The sequence below is a fragment of the Papio anubis genome, chromosome X (genome assembly GCF_008728515.1).
Source record: "Papio anubis isolate 15944 chromosome X, Panubis1.0, whole genome shotgun sequence".
In the NCBI taxonomy this organism is placed as follows: Eukaryota; Metazoa; Chordata; class Mammalia; order Primates; family Cercopithecidae; genus Papio; species Papio anubis.
In genome coordinates this window covers 125,895,513-125,916,441 of record NC_044996.1, presented here as the reverse complement: position 1 = coordinate 125,916,441, position 20,929 = coordinate 125,895,513, and the positions used below count along the sequence as shown (strand labels likewise).

At 42.8% G+C, this 20,929-nt stretch overlaps 1 protein-coding gene and 1 long non-coding RNA gene across 14 annotated transcripts in view; one reads left to right on the top strand and one right to left on the bottom strand.

Moving 5' to 3' along the window:
- The window catches only part of SH3KBP1 (SH3 domain containing kinase binding protein 1), a 355,843-nt gene that overhangs the window by 100,445 nt on the left and 234,469 nt on the right, over positions 1-20,929 (bottom strand). For 9 of the 13 annotated variants that reach the window (XM_017953930.3, XM_021933130.2, XM_031660479.1 and 6 more), the window contains 2 exons: positions 17,080-17,155; positions 4,038-4,132 (listed from right to left, as the gene is read on the bottom strand). In XM_017953930.3, coding sequence (XP_017809419.2) covers positions 4,038-4,132; positions 17,080-17,155 — 171 coding nt within the window. Of the gene's footprint in view, positions 1-2,746; positions 2,807-4,037; positions 4,133-17,079; positions 17,156-20,929 lie in introns of all 13 variants that reach the window. The other 4 variants (XM_021933128.2, XM_021933129.2, XM_021933132.2 and 1 more) reach the window with 1 other exon arrangement.
- Positions 3,729-19,976, top strand: LOC116271809. The gene is made up of 3 exons (XR_004180568.1): positions 3,729-4,015; positions 17,929-18,070; positions 19,222-19,976. It is a non-coding gene; the product is annotated as an uncharacterized LOC116271809 (long non-coding RNA).

Below are 20,929 nucleotides of genomic sequence, written 5' to 3'. Positions count from 1 at the left end.
AGAAAAGCAGGGCAAAGGGAAACCACCTTCACTGACACCAAAGTAAATGTCAGAGGAACTCGGGGTCTATCAGGAACCTCTACAGCGAACACAGAATTTAGAGAACGGCAATTCAGGTCTTTCACCTCAACTCCTACATCCAATAAATATGCGTATCAGAATGCATATTAAACAGATCATGGTGAAACCATTCATTTTGTAATAGCAATAGTATACAATCATCTCAATGAACTTCTGGGCGATTCCTAACTTAGAGGAAGAGTAACAATTTTCTATAATGTCAGCAGGGTTTTACAGGCTCCGACTCCATTCTTCCCACTTTCAGCAAGCAAAATATTTATGGCATGTTTTCTTTCCAAATTCTTGCTAAAATCTCCTCCACTGTGAATACTTAACGATTTTAGGTGGATTTTTCACCATTTTAACCTACTTAACGTCATGGCATTCCAGCCTCAGCAGCAAACTGGGCTCAGACACAAGAGCCCTTCCATTCCCATTTCCAAGGCCCAAGAAAGAGCAGCCAGGGTTGAGTGACAATTCCTAGAATTATGGGTGCCACTGATAGACCGCTCCCTGCCAGAGTAAATCCTCGCAGCAGCCCTGTGAGGTCAGCTTTATGGACCTTGCTTTATGGCTGAGGAAACTCAGGCTCAGAGGGGGTAAGCAACATGCCCAAAGAGACACAGCCAAGAACAGTGGAGTTGGGATTCAAACCCTGGTTATGGGAGCTGGTGGCCTACATGGCACTTGTCATCTGAACACATCGCTTCCAGCAAAATGGAATGCTAGGTTAAGGCTGGCAGGCATTTTATGGAAATAAAAGTAAAAATCCGCACAAGCACGGGATAGCAAGAGATCTGATTTCCCAGCAGGTTGTATAAAAAAATAATAGAAGCAAAATGATAGAGCCCAAAGGATTTTCTTAAGCAGCAAGCTCTAAATGGGCCCAAGCAGCATGAGTTAAGACTGGCTGTGTGATTAGCTATCAAAAAACCCCCAGCAAACTGGAAGCCGGGCGCAGTGGCTAGGCCGGCTGCAGTGGCTCATGCCTGCAATCCCAGCACTTTGGGAGGCTGAGGCGGGTGGATCACTTGAGGTCAGGAGTTCGAGACCAGCCTGAGCAACATGGTAAAACCCCGTCTCTACTAGAAATACAAAAAGTAGCCAGGCGTGGAGGCATACAACTGTAATCCCAGCTACTCAGGAGGCTGAGGTGGGAGAATCGCATGAACCCGGGAGGTAGAAGTTGCAGTGAGCCGAGATCACCCAGCCTGGGCAACAGAGTAAGACGCTGTCTCAAAAACAAAATAAAACGAAACAAACAAAAAATAGCGATGTGGGTAGGTGGAGGTCATCTCGGGCATCAGGAACATGGTCTGAGTCAAGTTAGTCAGGACACATGAGCAGGAGGGGCATATACGGGGGGTACCTGCAGAACAGTCACATGGACCAAGGCCACCAAGACAGACTGAGGCCAGGCCAGGTGAAGGAGTGCTAGGATCATCTATCTGGATTTTACAACAAAGAAAAAGAAAGTTACTAAAGATTTTGATTGGTGCAGAAGGGTAAGTGAGCACAGCATTGTTAGAGAATGACAAAAAGAAGGGGCTGAGGTGCTAGGGATGAAGTGGGTAGGCGACACTGGAGCAGGGGGAAACATCCCTCCATCCTTCACCACCCCAGGGCTCTCCTCCTGACCAGGTGCTATGGTTGGTGCTAGAGAAAGGAAGATGGAGGAAGCCTGGTCCTTGCTCACCTGGCCTGGACAGATGCAGAACAACTCAAGCCTGTGCTCAGCTCTGCAGGGCAGGAAGTGGCAGGGATGGAGAAAGGCTTGGGGGTGGGAGCAGGGTGGGACTAGGAGGACCAAGTGTCAAAATGGTGATATGAGAACTGTAGGCCTGAGGAGTCGGATCAGTGTGAAAGTCAGGTCAAGAGACCAAGTGTACAGCGGAGATGACAATGTCACGTTTTGTAAATATAATATTAATAGCAGTGCACTACTTCAGTTTCTAAACTGCTTCCAGATACATTAATCTATGAAACTAGAGAAATGGGACATAACCTTCAGGACACTCTTGAAAGCAGCCTGCCACATCTACCTGTTCATTTATCTGTACCATGTGGATGGGACCGATAGATACTCCCTTTCTGACTAAGGTCGTTAGAAAAATCACATTAATTTTTATCAGACTGGATCTCAGGCTGGGAGGTTAGGAGCAAAATCATCAAGATGAATGTGTGCTAATTATGATATGTATTCAATTGGAAGGACTGGAGTATAATATGTTAAAACAGAAATAGATATGTTTCTTTTCTCAAACCTCATTAAATATTACTGACATACCAGGTTTTCAACTAAAAAGAGGCTTCCTCTCTTCCAAAGACAAAACAAAAACAGGCTAGTGAGTCCCCCGCCAACCAACTGCAAAGAATAGCAGTTATTTAATTCTCTGGTCACTTTATCATCACGGGGGAAAAAATCGCTCTAGTCCTTTCCCAGCATTTCTAAAACCAAATTATCTGTGCTAATTATTATAGCATTCGTATTGTGCTTCACATCCATTTAACAACTTCCTTATTCCGCTTGTTTGGTTACAGGTCTGATTAAAAATAGGAAATGCACTGTGTATCAGAAAGCAATCTGAAAGAGACAGAAAAGAACCACTTCTGCCTCATTTGCAGAAAACAACAAGGGAAGCATTCTTCCCCTCATTTCCTCCTGCCATGTTCAACAGAGACATACCGAAATAACTTCAGGGGAGAATACTTCACAGGTAAAAAGATGGACGAGTTCTTGGATGATCTGCAAAACAGGGAATGATTTGCTATTCCGGAAAGCATTATATACTCCATACCACCGACATATGGAGTCCATGAGAGGACCAGCTTTCTCCCTAAAACTCCTGACCTTTGGCAAGCTACTTAACTTCTGGGGTCATTAGTTCCCTGGTATCTTTGGATTAGGCTCTTAAAACACACAATCTCTAAAGCCATGTCTTAGAGGTAACCTCTTGATAACAAAGGTAAATCTTACTGATCACCTTATGGACAAGCCTTGAGGGAGGGGTAGGGCCAGGCGACACCACAGTCCCCACCCTCTTAGTAATGGTCAGAGTTGGCAGGACCCTGGGCCTACCCCAACTCTACGTACCTGCAATCTCTTCCCCTTCCCTGCATCCTCCACCCTGCCAAGGCTTCCCAGCCCTGGGAGAGCGCAGGCAGCCACAATGGTCTCCCAAGTCACACTTGTGCTAAGGTAACTGTGCTAAGTTCCCTGTCACTCCCCTGAATAAATAAAACCACCATACACATCTTCAAGACCGTTCAGCTTCTCACCATATTTGACCATCACAAAAATGCTGTTCTTCAGAGAAAAAGTCATATATTCTAGGTATTGCTTAAATAATGTATCTTTCAACCACCTACTTGGTGAGTACCATAGAATGAAAGCACACACAGTACACAGCCAAGGCCCTTGTTCAACTGCATCACTTCACACAGATCTTATAGCTCTCTGTTTATTTACAGGGCTCTGGCTCTAATAATAATAAAATCATTCAACCTTCTTAGCCCAGAGGAGACAGGAAAAATTCTCTCAGGCACTCTACCTGTCTTTGATCTGAACAGCAAACATTCTTTAAGCGTTTTCTGCCTGTGAGGCATGACCAGCGTTTTTTAAAAACTCCTCCTCCAATACCTCACGACACAGAGCTCTGCAACCTGGCTGCTGTGGAGGGCAGGATCTCCAGCCAAGCAGGCTGCCTTTTGGGTTATTCCTTCTGGAACAGACTTTTCCGAAGGACCATGCAAATCTGCAGCTGGCCCTAAGGCAAACAAATCTATTCTCGTCTCAAGGAATGCATTCACCTGGATGCTGGGCTTAGCTTGATCAAAAGGAAAGATGCAAGATTCTTCCTCACAAGTTCAGGACCGAGAAAACCAAGCTTTCAAGCGCTGAAGCAAAAGCTTGTACTGTCCAGTCAACACCCCAAAGCAGTTTGCGGTTTAGAAGGTAGGAGACAACCTTTGTTTACCTTATTGATGAGAGTGACTATATCTCCTTCTTTGATTGTCAATTCATCATCATTCTGTGCCTCATATGGAAATATTACTTTGCAGTAATCCTTGCCTATAAGAAAAACAGAAAACATAACCTTTAAAATGCTTTATCTAATGAGCTGGCCCAGGAGAAAATGTTCTCTATCACATTAAGTTCAGGGAAAGGCACACTTAACAGGTAGCATATTACTGCTGCATGAAGAAAGGGTGACCCTCAGGAAATGACCCGAGAGTGCTCATTTTTGGCTCATGTATATTTATTGGCTTCCATTTTTTCCCCTTACAAATCATGTGACATCATGAGATGCCACTGACTGCTTTACTTTTCTCTGGCAGAAAAGTAAAAAGGTTTCCTTACTCAGGAAAACAGACATATACCATTTTATATACTCTTCAAGTGCATGCATAAACATATATAGTCTACAGAGGGCAGAAAAAACCTTAAGTTTTGCCTCACTGCCTTTTTCCACACATTACTCAATTAGAAACAAGGTATTTATATATGTTACAAAGCTACCAGGGTACATAAAACAATAAAAAATTGCCCCATTATGGTATGTCTTAAGAGACAAACGTCAATATATTTCTGTGTAAGCACATGCCAACCATAAACAGCCAACAAGTATTGACTGAACATTCTTTACACACATATGTGTGGGGGTGAGCTTGTTCAAATATGTCCCATGGCCTTTCTGTGGGAACCTCCCTATGCATAGATGGCTGTTCCTTAGCAAAGAGATACAATAGCCCTCACCAAAGAGGGAAAACTACTAAGGCCACTAAAAATCAATTTAAGTATGTTCTGAATTACATGCCTTTGAAAGTCTATGTGCCGTTAAATCATCTCTATTTATCTGAAAGCACAAATTATGAAGATAGTGAAAACATTTGTAAAGTATTTCAGAAATGGAGACTTGGAAAACTAGGCTTTGATGATTCAGGACAGAAGGTGGAAAGAAAAATTCATGAGAATTAGTATCCACTGGGAGAGGCATCGATTATTCTGCATCAAAGTCAACAAACCTAATGGCTTTGAATGGCCTTAGATATTTCCCAAGCATCAGGCCCATTTCTGCAGACAGATCACAACCTAGAGCTATGTCTTAGAGGTAACCTCTTGATGACAATTATATTGTCCCTAGTGTAATTTATATTACTGAAATGTGTTTCTTTATTTTGGTTAACATCCCAACAACCAGAGATTGTGACATGTAAAATAAAAGCAATTAAGAAATTCATAATACAGATACACTGTGGTCTAGGGTTGGGATAGGACAGAGAACAGAGGGAGGAAGGGGAAAGAGCGAAGGGAGGAGAGGCAGTATTCACTTTGCTTTTGTGCAGTTGTTTTCATATTCTGTACAATGGCTTGAAGGTATTAGTTACATTCCCTATCCTAGTGTTGGAAATTTTCCATCTTGGGTATTCTGGGCCTCTGATGGCTTGTGCCCCTTAACCTGTGCTGAGGGGCAATAGTTCTAAATCCCATCAATACCATATTCCTAAACCCACACAGTTACCAATGTTCTATCTCTCTTTACTTAGTAATAGCAAACCTCCCCAAATCTGAATTGGTCAAATGTTCTAAAGAGACAGAAAAAGTTAAAACATCTTTAAATTGGATAATGACAGCTCCTCACCAATTTTCCTATTGACTGTGCTAGTGAAACATGACTGCCAACCTCAAAACTTACAACAACGCAAACACAGTATTATTGAAGAACTGCACTACAGAGTCCTGGCTTTAAGAATAATTATTTGGATGGAAATCATGGAGCCATTTTTACAAAGAATACAGAAACCCACAGCCAACAAAGAAAGAAGGAACAGGTCATGTTTCTGTTCCCTTCAGTCAAAAAAAAGTTAATGAAGTGTAACAGAGACTGTTGGTTAACATCCCAGGAGACATTCCCCACCCTCTTCCTAGTTCACAGAATCCTAATTTGTTCAAGCATTATATTCAGGAACATGGAACCCTCTCACAGCCCTGGGGATAAAGCAAAATATGTCCAGGCAAATAATGTTAATCTCACTCTCTTTTGTGGGTGATTGGTTTAGGGATGGGCATGTGCTCTATTTCCAGCCAATGAGATGTGAGAGGAAAACTGCTGGGAGTGGGAGAGGCTGTTAGATTTTTTTTTCCTGGTGTGTGTGTGTGTGTGTGAGAGAGAGAGAGAGACGCGGAGAGACAGACAGGCAGACTTGAGGAAAAGAGTTGCCCCTGCCATTCTCCTTTTAACAATTTTATCTTTGTTGGACGTCAGTACAGTGTTTGGTGCTATTGAAATAATATTTCAACTGCAAGAGGAATGCCAAGAAAAATCAGTGGTAATTTGATGAGTTTTAATAAATTTATACAGTTGTGTAACCATCACCATAATCCAGCTTTAGAACACTTCGACTGTGCAGCTATGCTGTTTTATGTGTAAGGCATTAGACACAGAATTATCTGGAAAGCACCACTGTTAGAGAAAAAGAGGAGATACTGGTGCCAGGGGTTGCTGTAGCATGTCTCAGCTCTCTTTGCATCCCCAGAACCTGATACAGAGCTCCCACTCAATGTTTCTTGATGATCTCCAAGTGACCCCTATAAAGTGGAGGAACACTTGGAGGCGCCACAAGGAGGAGGAGGAGGAGAGAATTGTGGGCCAGAAGGCAGGATACTTGGGACTAGGTTGGGTTCCCAGCTGGGCTTTCACAAGCACATGACCTGAGACAATCACACTACAACTCTGGATGACTTCAGTGTCCTCAGGTGTAAAATCAGGGACCAGCGAAGGAGGGGAGAGAGGAGAGTCTGGTTAACTTCAGCAGGACACTTAGCAAATTTCAATGTATTCCAGAGCTCAAATACAAAGCAACTAAAACAGAGCTGTTTTGGTTGGGGGAGTAGGGCTGTCCCATCTCCCACCCAGGTCCCCAAAGACATGTCAGTGAAGCTGTGAGGGCTCCAAGGGGCACACTCGGCTAGACCTGAGTTCCTGGCAGCTCTGACTTTGAGCTATGATTTTTCATGACTCTAGTCACAGGCACTATCACCCAGAACTCCTGACCAAACCCAGCAACCATTAGCTTCACAGGCTTTAATTTATTAAGATATATTTTAAAATAGGAATTTATTTTTACTGATGAGGCATTTGAGCCTGAATTCAATAGTATTAGAAAATAAAAATATTTCTGGATAAAGAAAATGTGTTACATATACACCATGGAATACTATGTAGCCATAAACAGGAATGAGATCATGTCCTTTGCAGGGACATGGATGAAGCTGGAAGCCATCATCCTCAGCAGACTGACACAGGGACAGAAAACCAAGCACCACATGTTCTCACTCATAAGTGGGAGTTGAACATTGAGAACACATGGACACAGCGAGGGGAACAACAGAAGCCAGGGCCTGTTGGGGGTGGGGGATGAGGGGAGAAAACTTAGAGGATGGGTCAATAGGTGCAGCAAACCACCATGGCACACATATACCTGTGTAGCAAACCTACATGTTCTGTACATGTATCCCGTTTTTTTTTTTTTTTAGAAGAAAGAAAAAAATATTATGTTGCATTGGATGTATCAGTGACTTTAAGACACTCAAAACTGTTATTTGCAAAAAAATTATTAACTCTGAGTCTGTGGTTTTAATGTTAAAGTATATGGAACAAAGATGTTCCTGACTTCCACTTAAATATTTATTGAACCACCACCATGAAAATGATATTGTCCATTTGGGGGACTGTAATATACAAGTAAGCCCAACCACCCCCTCCTGTCCCAGCATGGAAGTGACAGTCTAATTCTTGGAGAAAAGCAAGGGGAGGAGAATGGCAGAAAGAAAAGACAAACCCATGCATACACATAAACTCACTATGATGGAATATTGTTGTGTTTCAGAGAAAGGCAAGATTACATTCAGGAGAAAGTTCTCAAAAGAGGAGGCATTTGATATGTCTTAAGAAGGGTATAATTCCAGATCCTTTGGACGTGGGAAGATTATACATTTTAAATGAGTATTGGACAGAGTTGGAGAAGAAGGGAATGAAATTAATTTTGGAAGGCAGGCATTTTCCATCTATTCATCAATTGGATGGATTTAATTAGAGATCAAATAGGAATGAATAGACACACACACACACACACACATACACACACACACACACACAGAGAAATAAAGCACAATTTATCCAGCAATTTGAGATGATTTTGTCTTTTTTCTTTAGAAAGGTTAAAAATGACTAATGAATTAGCATAAGACTGAAATCCTAAATCAGTTCTTAAACCTTTTTTGGTCTTAGAGTCCTTTAAGAGTCTGATAAAAAGCAATGACTCTTTCCAGAAAAAAACCCCACAACACAACAAACCGTACACACACACACTCAAATGTGCAGAGAAAATGTATATAATATCAGAAGATTTGAGGACCCCAAAGCTGTTAGTTACCTAGTTCCCACATCAAGAGCCACTGTACTAATTATTGGCTTTCAAATTTTAAGAAGCTTGCTCTACTAAAATCACCAAAAAGTCCAGTCATGATTTACACACTCCCCCAAAAACATCATTTCAATCTCTAAACTTTTAGAAATTTACATAATATTAAAAACAGGCTGTTAAAGGAATTGAACTCACATGCCCACATCACATGACTGCCTGCAGCTAGTTTTATAATCTATTCAATAAAAACAAACCAACTTCAAACAAACAAGCAAAAACCCTCTCAGCTTAAAAAAAAATAAAAGCAGAACCAACAGAATAAATATATCAGCAAGCTGAACATATACGGAAGGAAATAACATTAAATCCAGGACAACTTTGGGCTCAGTTTTAGGGTATAAAGATCAAAACCCCATGTGTCATGGGCAGATTCTGGTAGGAAGCCTTCCAGAGCTTTAAGCAGCATTTGGAAAGTACTAGGTCACATCTAGAACTGGAGTTTTCCTTTCCCTTGGGACAGTACAACAAAAGTATCAAGCTCAGGGATAGTCTAGTTTCACCAACATCATAATCAGAAATTCTCTCGTTCAACTGACAAATATTATCTCAGACACTACTGCTTGGTAATCCCTCATTCAGAACCCCTGCGGACAGGATTATTCAGATTTTAGAAAGGAAATATACTGCATATACCATATAATATGTAACATCCTCAGCTAGGGGCTGGGGCTGCACCCAACCATTAAAATTCTGCAGTAAATGGATGACTGGTCACTCCAAGTGGGAAAAATAAAGACCATGAATATACATATGTCAGTCCAGAACAAGTTTTATCACCCAATGAGTAATAAAACATTTTAGTTTTCAGAGCTTTTTATATTTTGGAATTGCACATAAGGGTGTGAACTTCTATTATGTTCTAGGAAAGAGAAATGAAGGTCAATAAGACACTATCTGCTCGAGGAGCTCAAGTAGCAGAAAAGGGTATGTATATATACAATGTTGACCAGACAACAGTGAAGACAGGATGAGAGTCATGCATTTGGCTTAAAGTATCAGAGTATCTGAAATGCGACAATCACTTCCCAAACAAGAGACTCAGGATCTTGTCAGAGAGGAAGAAAATGACAGTGAGCTTTGTACAATGTTCTAGGACACTGACCAGAGGAGTAGGATTGGGGCGTGTTTCCCAATCAGTCATCCCTGATAAGAATTTTGTGGGGCACCTGTTCATTCTATTATCTTCCCAGACCTCTTCCTTGCAGATCTGAATCTTCAGATCTGAGGTGGGACCACGAATTCATTTACTTAACACACACTCTGGTGATTCTCATCATCAGGGAAGCTTTAAAAATCTTAGTCTGGCCGGGCACAGTGGCTCACGCCTGTAATCCCAGCACTTTGGGAGGCCGAGGTGGGCGGATCACGAGGTCAGGAGCTCGAGACTAGCCTGACCAACATTGTGAAACCCTGTCTCTACTAAAAATACAAAAATTAGTCGGGCTTGTTGGTGGGTGCCTGTAGTCCCAGCTACTCGGGAGGCTGAGGCAGGACAATCGCTTAAACCCGGGAGGCAGAGGTTGCAATGAGCCGAGATTGCACCACTGCACTCTAGCCTAGGCGACACAGTGAGACTCCGTCTCCAAAAAAAAAAAAAAAAAAAAAAAGCCTTAGTCTAGGTCAGTGGTTCTTAGGCTTGAGTGGGCATTGGCATCAGGTGGAGAGCCCCACCCCCAGGGGTTCTGATTCTGTAGGGCTGGTATTTGCATTTCTAACAAGTTCCTAGGTGATGCTCCTGCTGCTGCTAGTTCTGGGACCACGCTGTGAGAACCACTGGTCCAGTAATGGGTATTAGCAAATGTTTAATTCCAGGAAGGTGCAAAACAGTTGTGGGGACCTGGAGGGTGGACCAGCATGGTGGTAGCACTGGGGATGGGTGTGCCATATGCTAGATTTAGACAGGAACTCCAGTTCTGGGTCAGATTCTGAGAATCTGGGGCTAGTGAGGAGTAGTGAAATACATACTAGGCTTGTCATCTATTCAGTAAATAACAACTGAGTGTCCACTGCATGCCAGGCAGCAGGGATGCCACAATGCCCTCTTGGGGCTTACTACAGTCTATATCAGCAGTTTGAAACTAGGGTTTCCCAGGAAATATTGACAATACCTGGAGACAATTTTACTTATCAAAACTTGGCAGGGAATGGGGGTTGATTGCTACTGGCATCTAGTGGGTAGAGGCCAGGGATGCTGCTAAATATTCTACAATGCACACAGGACAACGCCCACCAACAGACAATGATCCAGCCCAAATGTCAATACTGCCGAGGTGAAGAAGCTGTGGTCTACATTTAAATTCAGATGGGAAATGAAACACGATGTGTCTGTCAGTATGTCTGTCAACGCCAACCCAGTGTCTTCCTTTATGGAGAAGCTGACCATAACTCTAAACAACTACCTTCGGTCTCGGACGCTGTTGGGAATTTGACTTTCAAATTATTTCACAAGTATGAATTATGACACCATTTAACCTCCTCTAAAAAGAGAAGTATATTTTAAAAAGAAGAAATGAAAATCTGACAAGCAAAGCCCTTCTTGTCTCTACAGTGGAGCAGAGGCTGGATCACTGCTTCTCTCGATGGTACTTTCTTCTGCTCAGATGAGAAGCTCCTTGGAGAGTCTTTGGGAGAAAGAAAACCTACCAGGAAAACACACAGGGAGTTAACCTTTTTCTCAAGAGGACTGTATTTGAAATGCAGATCTTAAGCCACACAGGTAGGCTGGGCACCCTCCTGGGAAGGCTCCCACTCTGAATCCAGACAGCAATGTCTGTACTGGGGAGCAAGTGATGAAAGGTGCTTCTTAGGAAGAGGTGGGTACCCTTGGGACATCAAGCATGAGGGGCTTCAGTACATGACAGGCATCGGGGGCACTAAAGGGGTGAATACGAAACATGCTGCAGCAAATTGGACGTGCCCAAATACCCGGGCCCAAGAATGAGTGAGTCTGGGGGAGGATATGTGGGCAAAAACACTCAGTCTGAAAAAATAGGATCAGAGTTCCTGGGTATATATTATGAAGCTGAGGAAAACCCAACACAAGAAAGTTGACCCTTCTTTTTTTTCCCCCCCCATTTAAACATGTGGTGAGAAAGCAAAAATGAGCTGCACTGAGTAAATAGCAATCTGCCCAGCCATTCTTGAGGCTGGGGCAACAGACACAGATAAGGCCACCTGCAAAGTGATCAGGAAACAGTGTTTCTCCCAAGCATATGCGGTAGTTGCAAAGTGTCCTTAACAACCCCCTTCTTGGAGTGCTCCTACTTTCTCACTCCCTGACAAAGTCAGGGAGAGACAAACTACCAGAAACTTGGTTTTTAAAAAAATTATATCAGGAAGAATGAAACATTCCACTCTTGCCTGAAGGCACTAAGACACTTGACCCAGAGAAGCAGTCTTCATTTCCAGCCCAAGTGCAGCGCCTCACGTAAAGGGTTTCTGGACACAGCACTACACCACTACATATCTATCTTCACTTGGTAGCTGCCAAAGAAACGGGACCTGAGTCCACCTCACAGTCACGACCTGATGCTGACCCCTTGCCATGCAGCCCTGCTCTGCCTTGAGTCTATGAAAACATCATTTCATTTACATTTCACTAAATTCCGCCCCTTCTCAAAATCTGTAATAACTTTTTTTTTTTTTTAATTTTGCTTTTGCTTGATGTAACATCCACAGGTCCCCTGGTGCGCAGTCTCCCTGGTCAAAATGAGCCAATAAACCCTGTGGTCTTGAGGCAGAATAGGGTCTAGAGGCAGGGAACCTAAGGCCGATTCACTCTGACTTCCTAGAACTAAATCAAAAGGAAAATCCCAACTTTCCACACCTAAGTAACAAAAGGACCAGGGCCTACTCCCTTTGCAAATCCCCCTCTTTTTCTGCATGGCAGATGGAAAATTGAAAGTATCTCTGATTAGTTGCTTTGTGCAACCAATCAGATGTTTGCATAGGAGTGTAACTTTGTAACTTCTCTTCAGCCTCTGATTGGCTGCTTTCCACAACCAATCAGACTGACTGTGGGCCACCATTTCATTTACATAGGGTGTGTATCACGTAACCAATGGGAAACCTCTAGAGGGTATTTAAACCCCAGAAAATTCCATAACGGGGCTCTTGAGCCCCTATGCTGGTGCTTGCTCTGACCCTGTGGAGTGTACTTTCATTTTCAATAATCTCTGCTTTTGTTGCTTTACTCTTTCCTTGCTTTGTTTGTGCGTTTTGTCCAATTCTTTGTTCAAGACGCCAAGAACCTGGACACCCTCCACTGGTAACAGTCTTAGGCTGATTGGGAGAGCAATGGCTGGTAAGAAGAGAGGGTCTGGCAAACCCCAAGGAACACTGGCAAGCCAAGGAACACCAGCAACCACTGCTAACCACTCAGACCCCAGAACATGCTCAAGTGTCTTACAGGAACAAATGTGTCTCTTTTTTTCCCCCAGCAGAGAGTTCTGTAAGCTGATGTTCTGAACGTGCTTTTGAAAGATGTTCCTTACCATTGTATTTCAAGTTTCATTATATGTGGTTTCCATATATACCTTTAAAAGCTAAATCTACCTGCTTCTGTAGAGATGCATTATGTGCTGTTTTCATACAGCGAATGGGACTGTTTTCCAAGCAGAAAATTTCGTAAGCAAGTGTTTCAAACATATTTTTGAGAGATGTTTCTAGCATTGCATCTCATCGTGCGTGAGAGGTTTACATATAGATGTTTTAGAGCTAAATCTAAGCATACTTTTTAAGAGATACATTATGTGCTGTTTTCTTACAGTGAATGGAACTGTTTTCCATGCAGAGGGCTCTTAAAGCAGGTGTTTGGAACACACTTTCAAAAGATGTTTCTTATCATCGTGTTTAAGGTCTCATTGTGAGGGGCTTACATATACATCTATATGTACACTTGGCGAAGGGGACCAGTGGCTAATAGCTTTTTTATTTTTATATATATTTTTGAGATAAGGTCTCACTCTGTCACTCAGACTGAGTGCAGTGGCACGATCGTGGCTCACCACAGCCTTGACCTCCTGGGCTCAAGTGATCCTCCTGCCTCAGCCTCCCAAGGAGCTGGGACCACAGGCATGTGCCACCATGCGCAACTAATTTTTTCTATTTTTTGTAGAGACAGGGTCTCACTGTGTTGCCCAGGCTGGCCTCAAGCTGCTGGGCTCAAGAGATCCTCCTGCCTTGGCCCCCACGAAGTGCTAGGATTACAGGCATGAGCCACCATGAATGGTGCTAATAGCTTTTAAAAGACTGTGCAATCTAGAGCCTGATAAATCATAAATCATTTATACTTCTCCATTTGCTCAACCACCATTTTTTATGTGCCCACTGAATCCTTGGCACTTTTCTAGGCTGCATGGTGGGGATATCAAGTAGAAGACACAGCCTCAACCTAGAGGGACCAATGATCTAATGATAGCAACAAGGTTCCATTTGTTGTCATCACAGATGACAGCTCTAAGAAGCAAGTCAATGAACAAAGGGATTGCAAAGGTGGTATGAGTGTCCAGTTAGGAAGTGAGATGAGGTTCAGCAGGGAAAACAGCCTTTGTCCTGCAGTCATAACTTATGCAGAAGCCTGATCTGCCCTGGTACAAATTCTGTCAAGGATTTTTACCCCCAACCCACCTGTTCAACTGGTCTTCTGAATCTGTAAGACTAAACTATTTGTTCAGAAAAATATTCAATAGCCCTTTCTTTGGGCTATTTTTCTATCCTACAGAGGCCACAAATCTGCATCAATTATAATAAGAAAGAGGGAAACTCCAGATGTGGTGAGCTGGAGGAACCTCAGGGCACTTCATTATGAATATTTAGACAGTTTTCCTCTTGTTATGAAAATTATGCCAATCTGTTCCCCAGCATGAGTTTCTGATGAATTTCAATATCATAAAAGCTATTTTTTTTGAGAGGGTGGGGAAGATAATGTTAATTGTTTAAATAAATCCTGATCAGCTGAGTTTCACTTTCACTCAGAAAATACCAACTCATATGAACATTTTTAAAATCATCCCAACTCTTAACCCTGATGTGAGCTAGTATTTTAGCATGCTAAGGAGACAGACGTCTGTGTAGGAAGGAACTGCCCTCTTCTGCACTGCTGGGCAATTTTTGTCATAGGTTTGTCTTCTGGTCAGAAGGAAGAGGGAAGGAGGTTGCTCAGATCCCAAGCTCAGGGTCATTTCTAATATGTAGTTGCTCAGTTACTCTGTGGCCTGTTACCTAAACATAGGTGTCATATCAAAATTCTGAAGGAGGGAAACGGTCCAGATGAAAGAGGCTTTTTAGGGGGCTTCTTAGGGGCCTGGGGTGGCACTAAATGGAAATCATGGAAGAACAATTACCCCAGAATGTGCTCTTGACAACCAGAGACAGTGTGTGTGGGGTGAAACTGCAGAATTTTTTTTTTTTTTTTTTTTTTTTTTGAGACAGGATCTCACTCTGCCGCCCTGCTGGAGTGCAGTGGTGTGACCTTGGCTCAATCACTGCAGCTTCAACCCCCCAGGCTTGAGTAATCCTCCCATCTCAGCCTTCCGAGAAGCTGGAACTACAGGTACACACCACTGTGCCCAGCTAGGGGTTTTGCTATGTTGCCCAGGCTGGTCTCAAACTCCTGGGCTCAAGTGATCCACTTGCCTCACTCAGCCTCCTAAAGCGCTGGGACTACAGTTGTGAACCACTGCGCCCAGCCCAACTGCAGAAATTCTTATCCTGGTGTCTATGAAAAATGTCTGTCAATAAACATCCCTCAAGCCTTTGCTGACAGTAATAATTCCCTTTCCTGACCTGTTACCATTTACAGGCATATTAACATCTATACCCAAAGACATCTTTCTCATATTCCTACTGAATTGTTCACATCTTCCTTTTTTTCCATCAGCTGCTTAATTTTCTGAATGCAGAAACCTTCCCCTCTGAGCTGTAAAGCTTTTAGAACTGAATGAGAGGATGAAGATGCTGGGATAAACCCTGGGGTTTATCTCTAGTATAACCCTCTGACTTCATAGACAATGCAGATGATGAAGAGGAAGTCCAAAGGAATAAAACTGTTTGCCCAAGTTCACGTGGCTAGCTAATAACAGAGCTGGTCCTAGAATATGGGCTTCCTGTAAACCCACTCTTATGAGTAACCCATTCCCCACCATGCTGCTCCTAGAGGGCCAGGTATGTGGATGTAGTTAATAGATGCTTTCAGGACTGAACAAGGCTTGGGCTGGAGCCAGGTTTCTTCCACATGCTTAGGAAAGCTGAACATTTGGAACTGTGTTCATTTTCAAGCCTGGGAAGCCCCTCTCAGACCCCAGAATTACTCTAAAACTACACTGTCCATAGAGAGTAGGCAGATAGTTACCAGAGGCTGGGAAGGGTAGTTGGGGGCTGGGGGGTAGGGGGAATGGTTAATGGGTATTAAAAATAGTAAGAATGAATAAGACCTACTATTTGATAGCACAAGAAAGTGACTATGGTCAATACTAACTTAATTGTACATTTTAAAATAAAGAGTGTAATTGGTTTGTAACTCAATGGATAAATGCTTGAGGGATGGATACCCCATTCTCCATGATGTACTTATTTCACATTGCATGCCTGTATCAAAACATGTATCCCATAAATATATGCACTTACTATGTACCCACAAAATTGTTTAAAAAAGAAAATATTACAAAAATAAAACTACACTTTCCAATATGGTTGCCACTAGGCACACATGACTATTGAGTACTCGAAATGTAGCTACTCCAAACTGAGGTATACTATGCCTATGAAATACATATGGGATTGTGAAGACTTCACATGAAGAGAGCAATGAAAGTATCTCATTTAATAATTTTATGTAGATAACATGTAGACATAATATTTGGATATATTGAGTTAAATAAAAATACATTAAAATTAAGTCCAATTGTTTTTCCTTTTTTTTTTTTTTAACATGGCTACTAGAAAATTTAGAATTACATATGTGGCTCACACATGATATTTCTATTGGCTAGCACTGTTCTAAAACACAGTTAACCCCTCCCATTCATTAGCCCAATCCTTCCAAAAAGACTTGAGCCTCCTGCCTGCAAACATGCAGTGGTATCTAAAGATATTCAAGCAGAGATGTGTTGAAGATGCCAGTGGGAAGTCAAGGGTAAGTAATATTGGTCAAGTGGTTAGGCCTCTCTGACCTGAAGGCTCGTGAATCCCTAAATTTGCCACTCTCTAAAACCTTTCAGCCACCTTAACGGTGCAAAATGCTTTCGGTATACATGGATAAACCCGAGCTCTGCACACGAGTGAGATACATATAGCAAGAGAGAACCACATTCTGTAATAAGGGAAAAGAAAAAAAAAAAAAAACACAAGAGTTCTGAATCTAACTTGTGCCCACCCTAATGGTAGGGAATTGAATGAAATACAATTGTGTACATTTTTCTGATGCATTTGCAAAAGCTATCAAGGTTATATAGGGATTTCTAAAAAACATTTCTGTTATTGTGAAATCCTTAAATGCTTTTAAATGTGAAATAGATAACTAAGGAAACTCACTCTTTGTCCTGCTGTCCATTTCTGTTTTTGACGAGTCTGGAGTTGCTGTAGTTGCAGGTAACTTCTTCCCAATAGTCTGAGGGGAAAAACAGATGATTTTACTTATCAAGATGATTGTCTCCATTAAGCAAAGGAATAAGATCCAGATCATAAGGACAAAATGCTCGAAATTGGTTTAAAAAGCCACATTCTTTGGTTTATGCCCCGCTCTGTGTACTGGCTGCCACCCTTTAATAGGTTTCATCCCCAATGACAAACAAGGGAGAAAAATAGGTAAAAAGGGTTTTATCCTTGTAGGCACTTAGTAGCTTTTATTCTCTTCCTTCCTTGATACTCTTATAAAGGTTGACTATTTTTAGCAAAGAAAACAGGCATAGTTCCCCTCATTTTATGAGAAGCTGACTCAGTCTATGGAGGTACAATAGCTGGCCCAACGGAGATGCTGAAAAGTCACAGCAGGCTGGAAAAGTGGAAGTAAGAGAGAAGAAATCAAAAGGAAGGGATACAGGAATGGAGGCCCAGGAGGGCAGGATGGGCGGGCAGGTGGGTGGGCAGGCAGAAGTCAGGATGTCCAGGACAGTGTAACCTATTGTATCCCTGTCTAGCCATCGAGAATTCCACCTGCCTCCCAGAGAAAGGGGAGATACTCTCATGTCCTCTAGACAGATCTACCTGCCTGCCACAAAGGCAAAAACGAGTCCAGCAAGCAGCTCTTTTCCCTTTGGTCTTTTAAGCCTCCAAGGGCTTGGAAAAAATCCAGTGCCTCAGACCTTATGCTTCCACTGACTAGTTTAAAAAAAGAAAGATTATGAGTTTGTTTTGAGTTCATTTCCTTTCCTTCATTTGCAGCTAATTCTATTAACATTATTTATGAACCGTCCATAGAGAAGACTGGATCTTATCTCCGCCTAAAGATGTTCCTGAAAACGCAGGCAACTCAGCAGCTCAAAAACAGAAAGAAATATACAGACCCAGTGGTTCCCAAGGCAAGGTCTGTTCCCACTCTTCCGCTTTGCTACCACACGTGTGTGATCATGATAAATGCCTGAGGGAAAATGTCTATTGATACCAGGGCAACAGCTGCCACGACCACGTAGCTGGGAAAATCAACCTCCCCCGCAACAATGAAGGGTTTCGCCAGTAAGAATTCCAGCCACTGGGAAAACCAAACATCTCTGGCTCTTGAACACATGAAGAGGAATGAGCTGCATAATTCAAAAACTGGCATGGTAGAATTTTTCTTCAAATAAAACTGATTCACCACAGTTTTTAATTTGAAAAGTTCTTCATGCTTCAAAAGTTGAACCTAACATTAAATATGAATAAATCACAGAAAGAGGATAAGATAAATCAAATCCTCAGCCCTTCATGAATTTTTAAAAACATTTGTGACAGAAAGCCTTTACATTCTACATGGTGACATTTTTATTTAGTGCCGCAGGGCCTTCTATATTGGATAAAAAATGAAAACCTACATAATATGCCACCTCTAAACTGCTGCTAAGTACTCAAACTAATAACATTTTATGACTCCAGGGGAACATTAGGGATGAAAAAAGCTTGATGTTATTCTGGCATCAGGTCAAATTTGATGAAAAACTGTTCTTAGAATTATTTTGAAAAATCAGGTACTGATAGTAAAAATAGCAGCTCTCAAAGCGTTCATTTCATTCACATTCCTGTTCACACTTCCAGCAGCATCCCTGCCAATATATTTGTTTTTCCCTTTCTGGGGCTGGAATAAAGCATCACCATTGTTAACACATTAGGAAGGGCAAAACAAAAACAACCAGTGCTTCTGGTATCACTGAACAAAGAATTCAGGAAAGGCAATAGTAAACACTGTCCCTACTCCTGACTTTGTTTGTTTCCCTGAAAAAAAAAAAAGCACACATGTAACGGGGTTTGGGCATTAAACCAGATGCCTTCCTTTAGAGAGACCTTCAACAGGTTGCACATTTTTACAACTTCCCCTTCTTTAGTAACAAAAGAAAGTATTGCCCATTATCTTTGATATCCTGGTTTACCAAAACGTCCAAGCTACCAGACATCAAGCAAAGGCCACCAGTTCAATGCACTTATTTGGTACAGAAGGACACAAAAAAGCAAAGCTCACTGTGGTTTGTTTCCTTCCTATTTCAGAAAACACAGCACACCGGCCTCTGCATGGATCCCAGCAACAGGTGTGATGGTGAAGCTGGTATTATCCTCATCTTCTGGGAAGTGCTGGCCCTTAAATCTTCCCTTCTCCTTCATGGGCCATAATTAAAAGTCTAGAATATGGCAACGTTTCTCCCCATCTCAGCCTGTTCCTGCCAGTGCTCTGGAGATGGGAATTGGCCTAGTGTCTCTCTTGTTTCTAGGACCCAGACCTAGAAAAGTGTGGTCCCTGCACCAGCAGCACCTGAGAACTTGTTAGTAAAGCAAATTCCCAGGCCCCACCCCAGACTTTCTCAATCAGAAACTCTGGGGATGGTTCCCAGCAGTCTCTAGGAACACACCCTCCATGGGATTCTGATGCACACTCACATTTGAGAACCACTGACTGATGTGGGAGGGAGTCCATTAGTATTAATCAAATGCCTTTTCTTGGATTAAAAACTCAGAGGCCTATTGTCATACCTTGATAAATTATAAAACATCTTTTTAACTCTTCTCCCTCTCTTCTCTCTCTCCTTTCCCACCAAACGCATCTACCTTCTCTATTCCCACTGGCCTAAGAACTTGTCATTGCTACTAAATGACTTAGTTCAGAGAGGAACTTGAGTACAGTAGATCAGACGATGTGACAATATTGCTGAGGGAAACATGGGGGAGGATAGTTGGCCACTGAAGTGGTGGGTACGTGGAAGAAAGGAGGACAGAAGGAAAGAGAAAGAGGGAAGGAAAGAAGCAAAAGGAGGGAAGGAAGGAGAAGGAGAGAAGGAAGGAAAAGGAAGGGGAGAAGAAAAGAGAAGGAGGGAAGGAAGGAAGGAGGGTGGGAGGGAGGAGGGAAGGAGGGAAGGAAGAAAGTTAGATGAAGGAAGGCAGGAGGGAGGGAAGGAAGGAGGGAGGGAAGGAAGGAGGGAGGGAAGGAAGGAGGGAGGGAAGGAGGGAGAAAAGGAGGGAGGGAAGGAGGGAGGGAGAGAAGGGAGGGAGGGAGGGAGGGAAGGAAGGAAGGAAGGAAGGAAGGAAGGAAAGAAGGGAGGGAGGGAGGAAGGAAGGGAGGAAGGAAGGAAGCAAGCTAGCTAGCTATGAACCAAAACTGGAAGGCTGTATCTAGCATCTCTGGGCTCAGACTGCCCAGAAGGCTAAGCAGGCAGACTCCCATGACTGTATGAGCCTTCATAGAGGCCCAAACCCTGTTTCTCCTTCTCAGTGTTACCCTTTACTGGCATTTTAGGTGAGGTGTTTCTTCATTGTAGAAGACTGGCTCACACATTAAAGGACCTTTAGCAACCCTTGCCACTACCCACTCAAAGTCTATAGTGCCCCCCAGTCATTGCATGTACCCTGAACACTACACACCTTTCCAAACATTCCTAGTTGAGAACCTCTAGCCCCTGCCCTTCCTTATATACAAGAGCATAGAAAAAGGGTGGTGAATTATTGCCTTCCCATCAGCCTTCCAGCTCCCTCTACCTCTGAAAACATCTTTGGTCAATGGGGCTTAAAATGAATAGAATCCTGGCCGGGCGCGGTGGCTCAAGCCTGTAATCCCAGCACTTTGGGAGGCCGAGACGGGCGGATCACGAGGTCAGGAGATCGAGATCATCCTGGCTAACACCGTGAAACCCCGTCTCTACTAAAAATACAAAAAACTAGCCAGGCGAGGTGGCGGGCGCCTGTAGTCCCAGCTACTTGGGAGGCT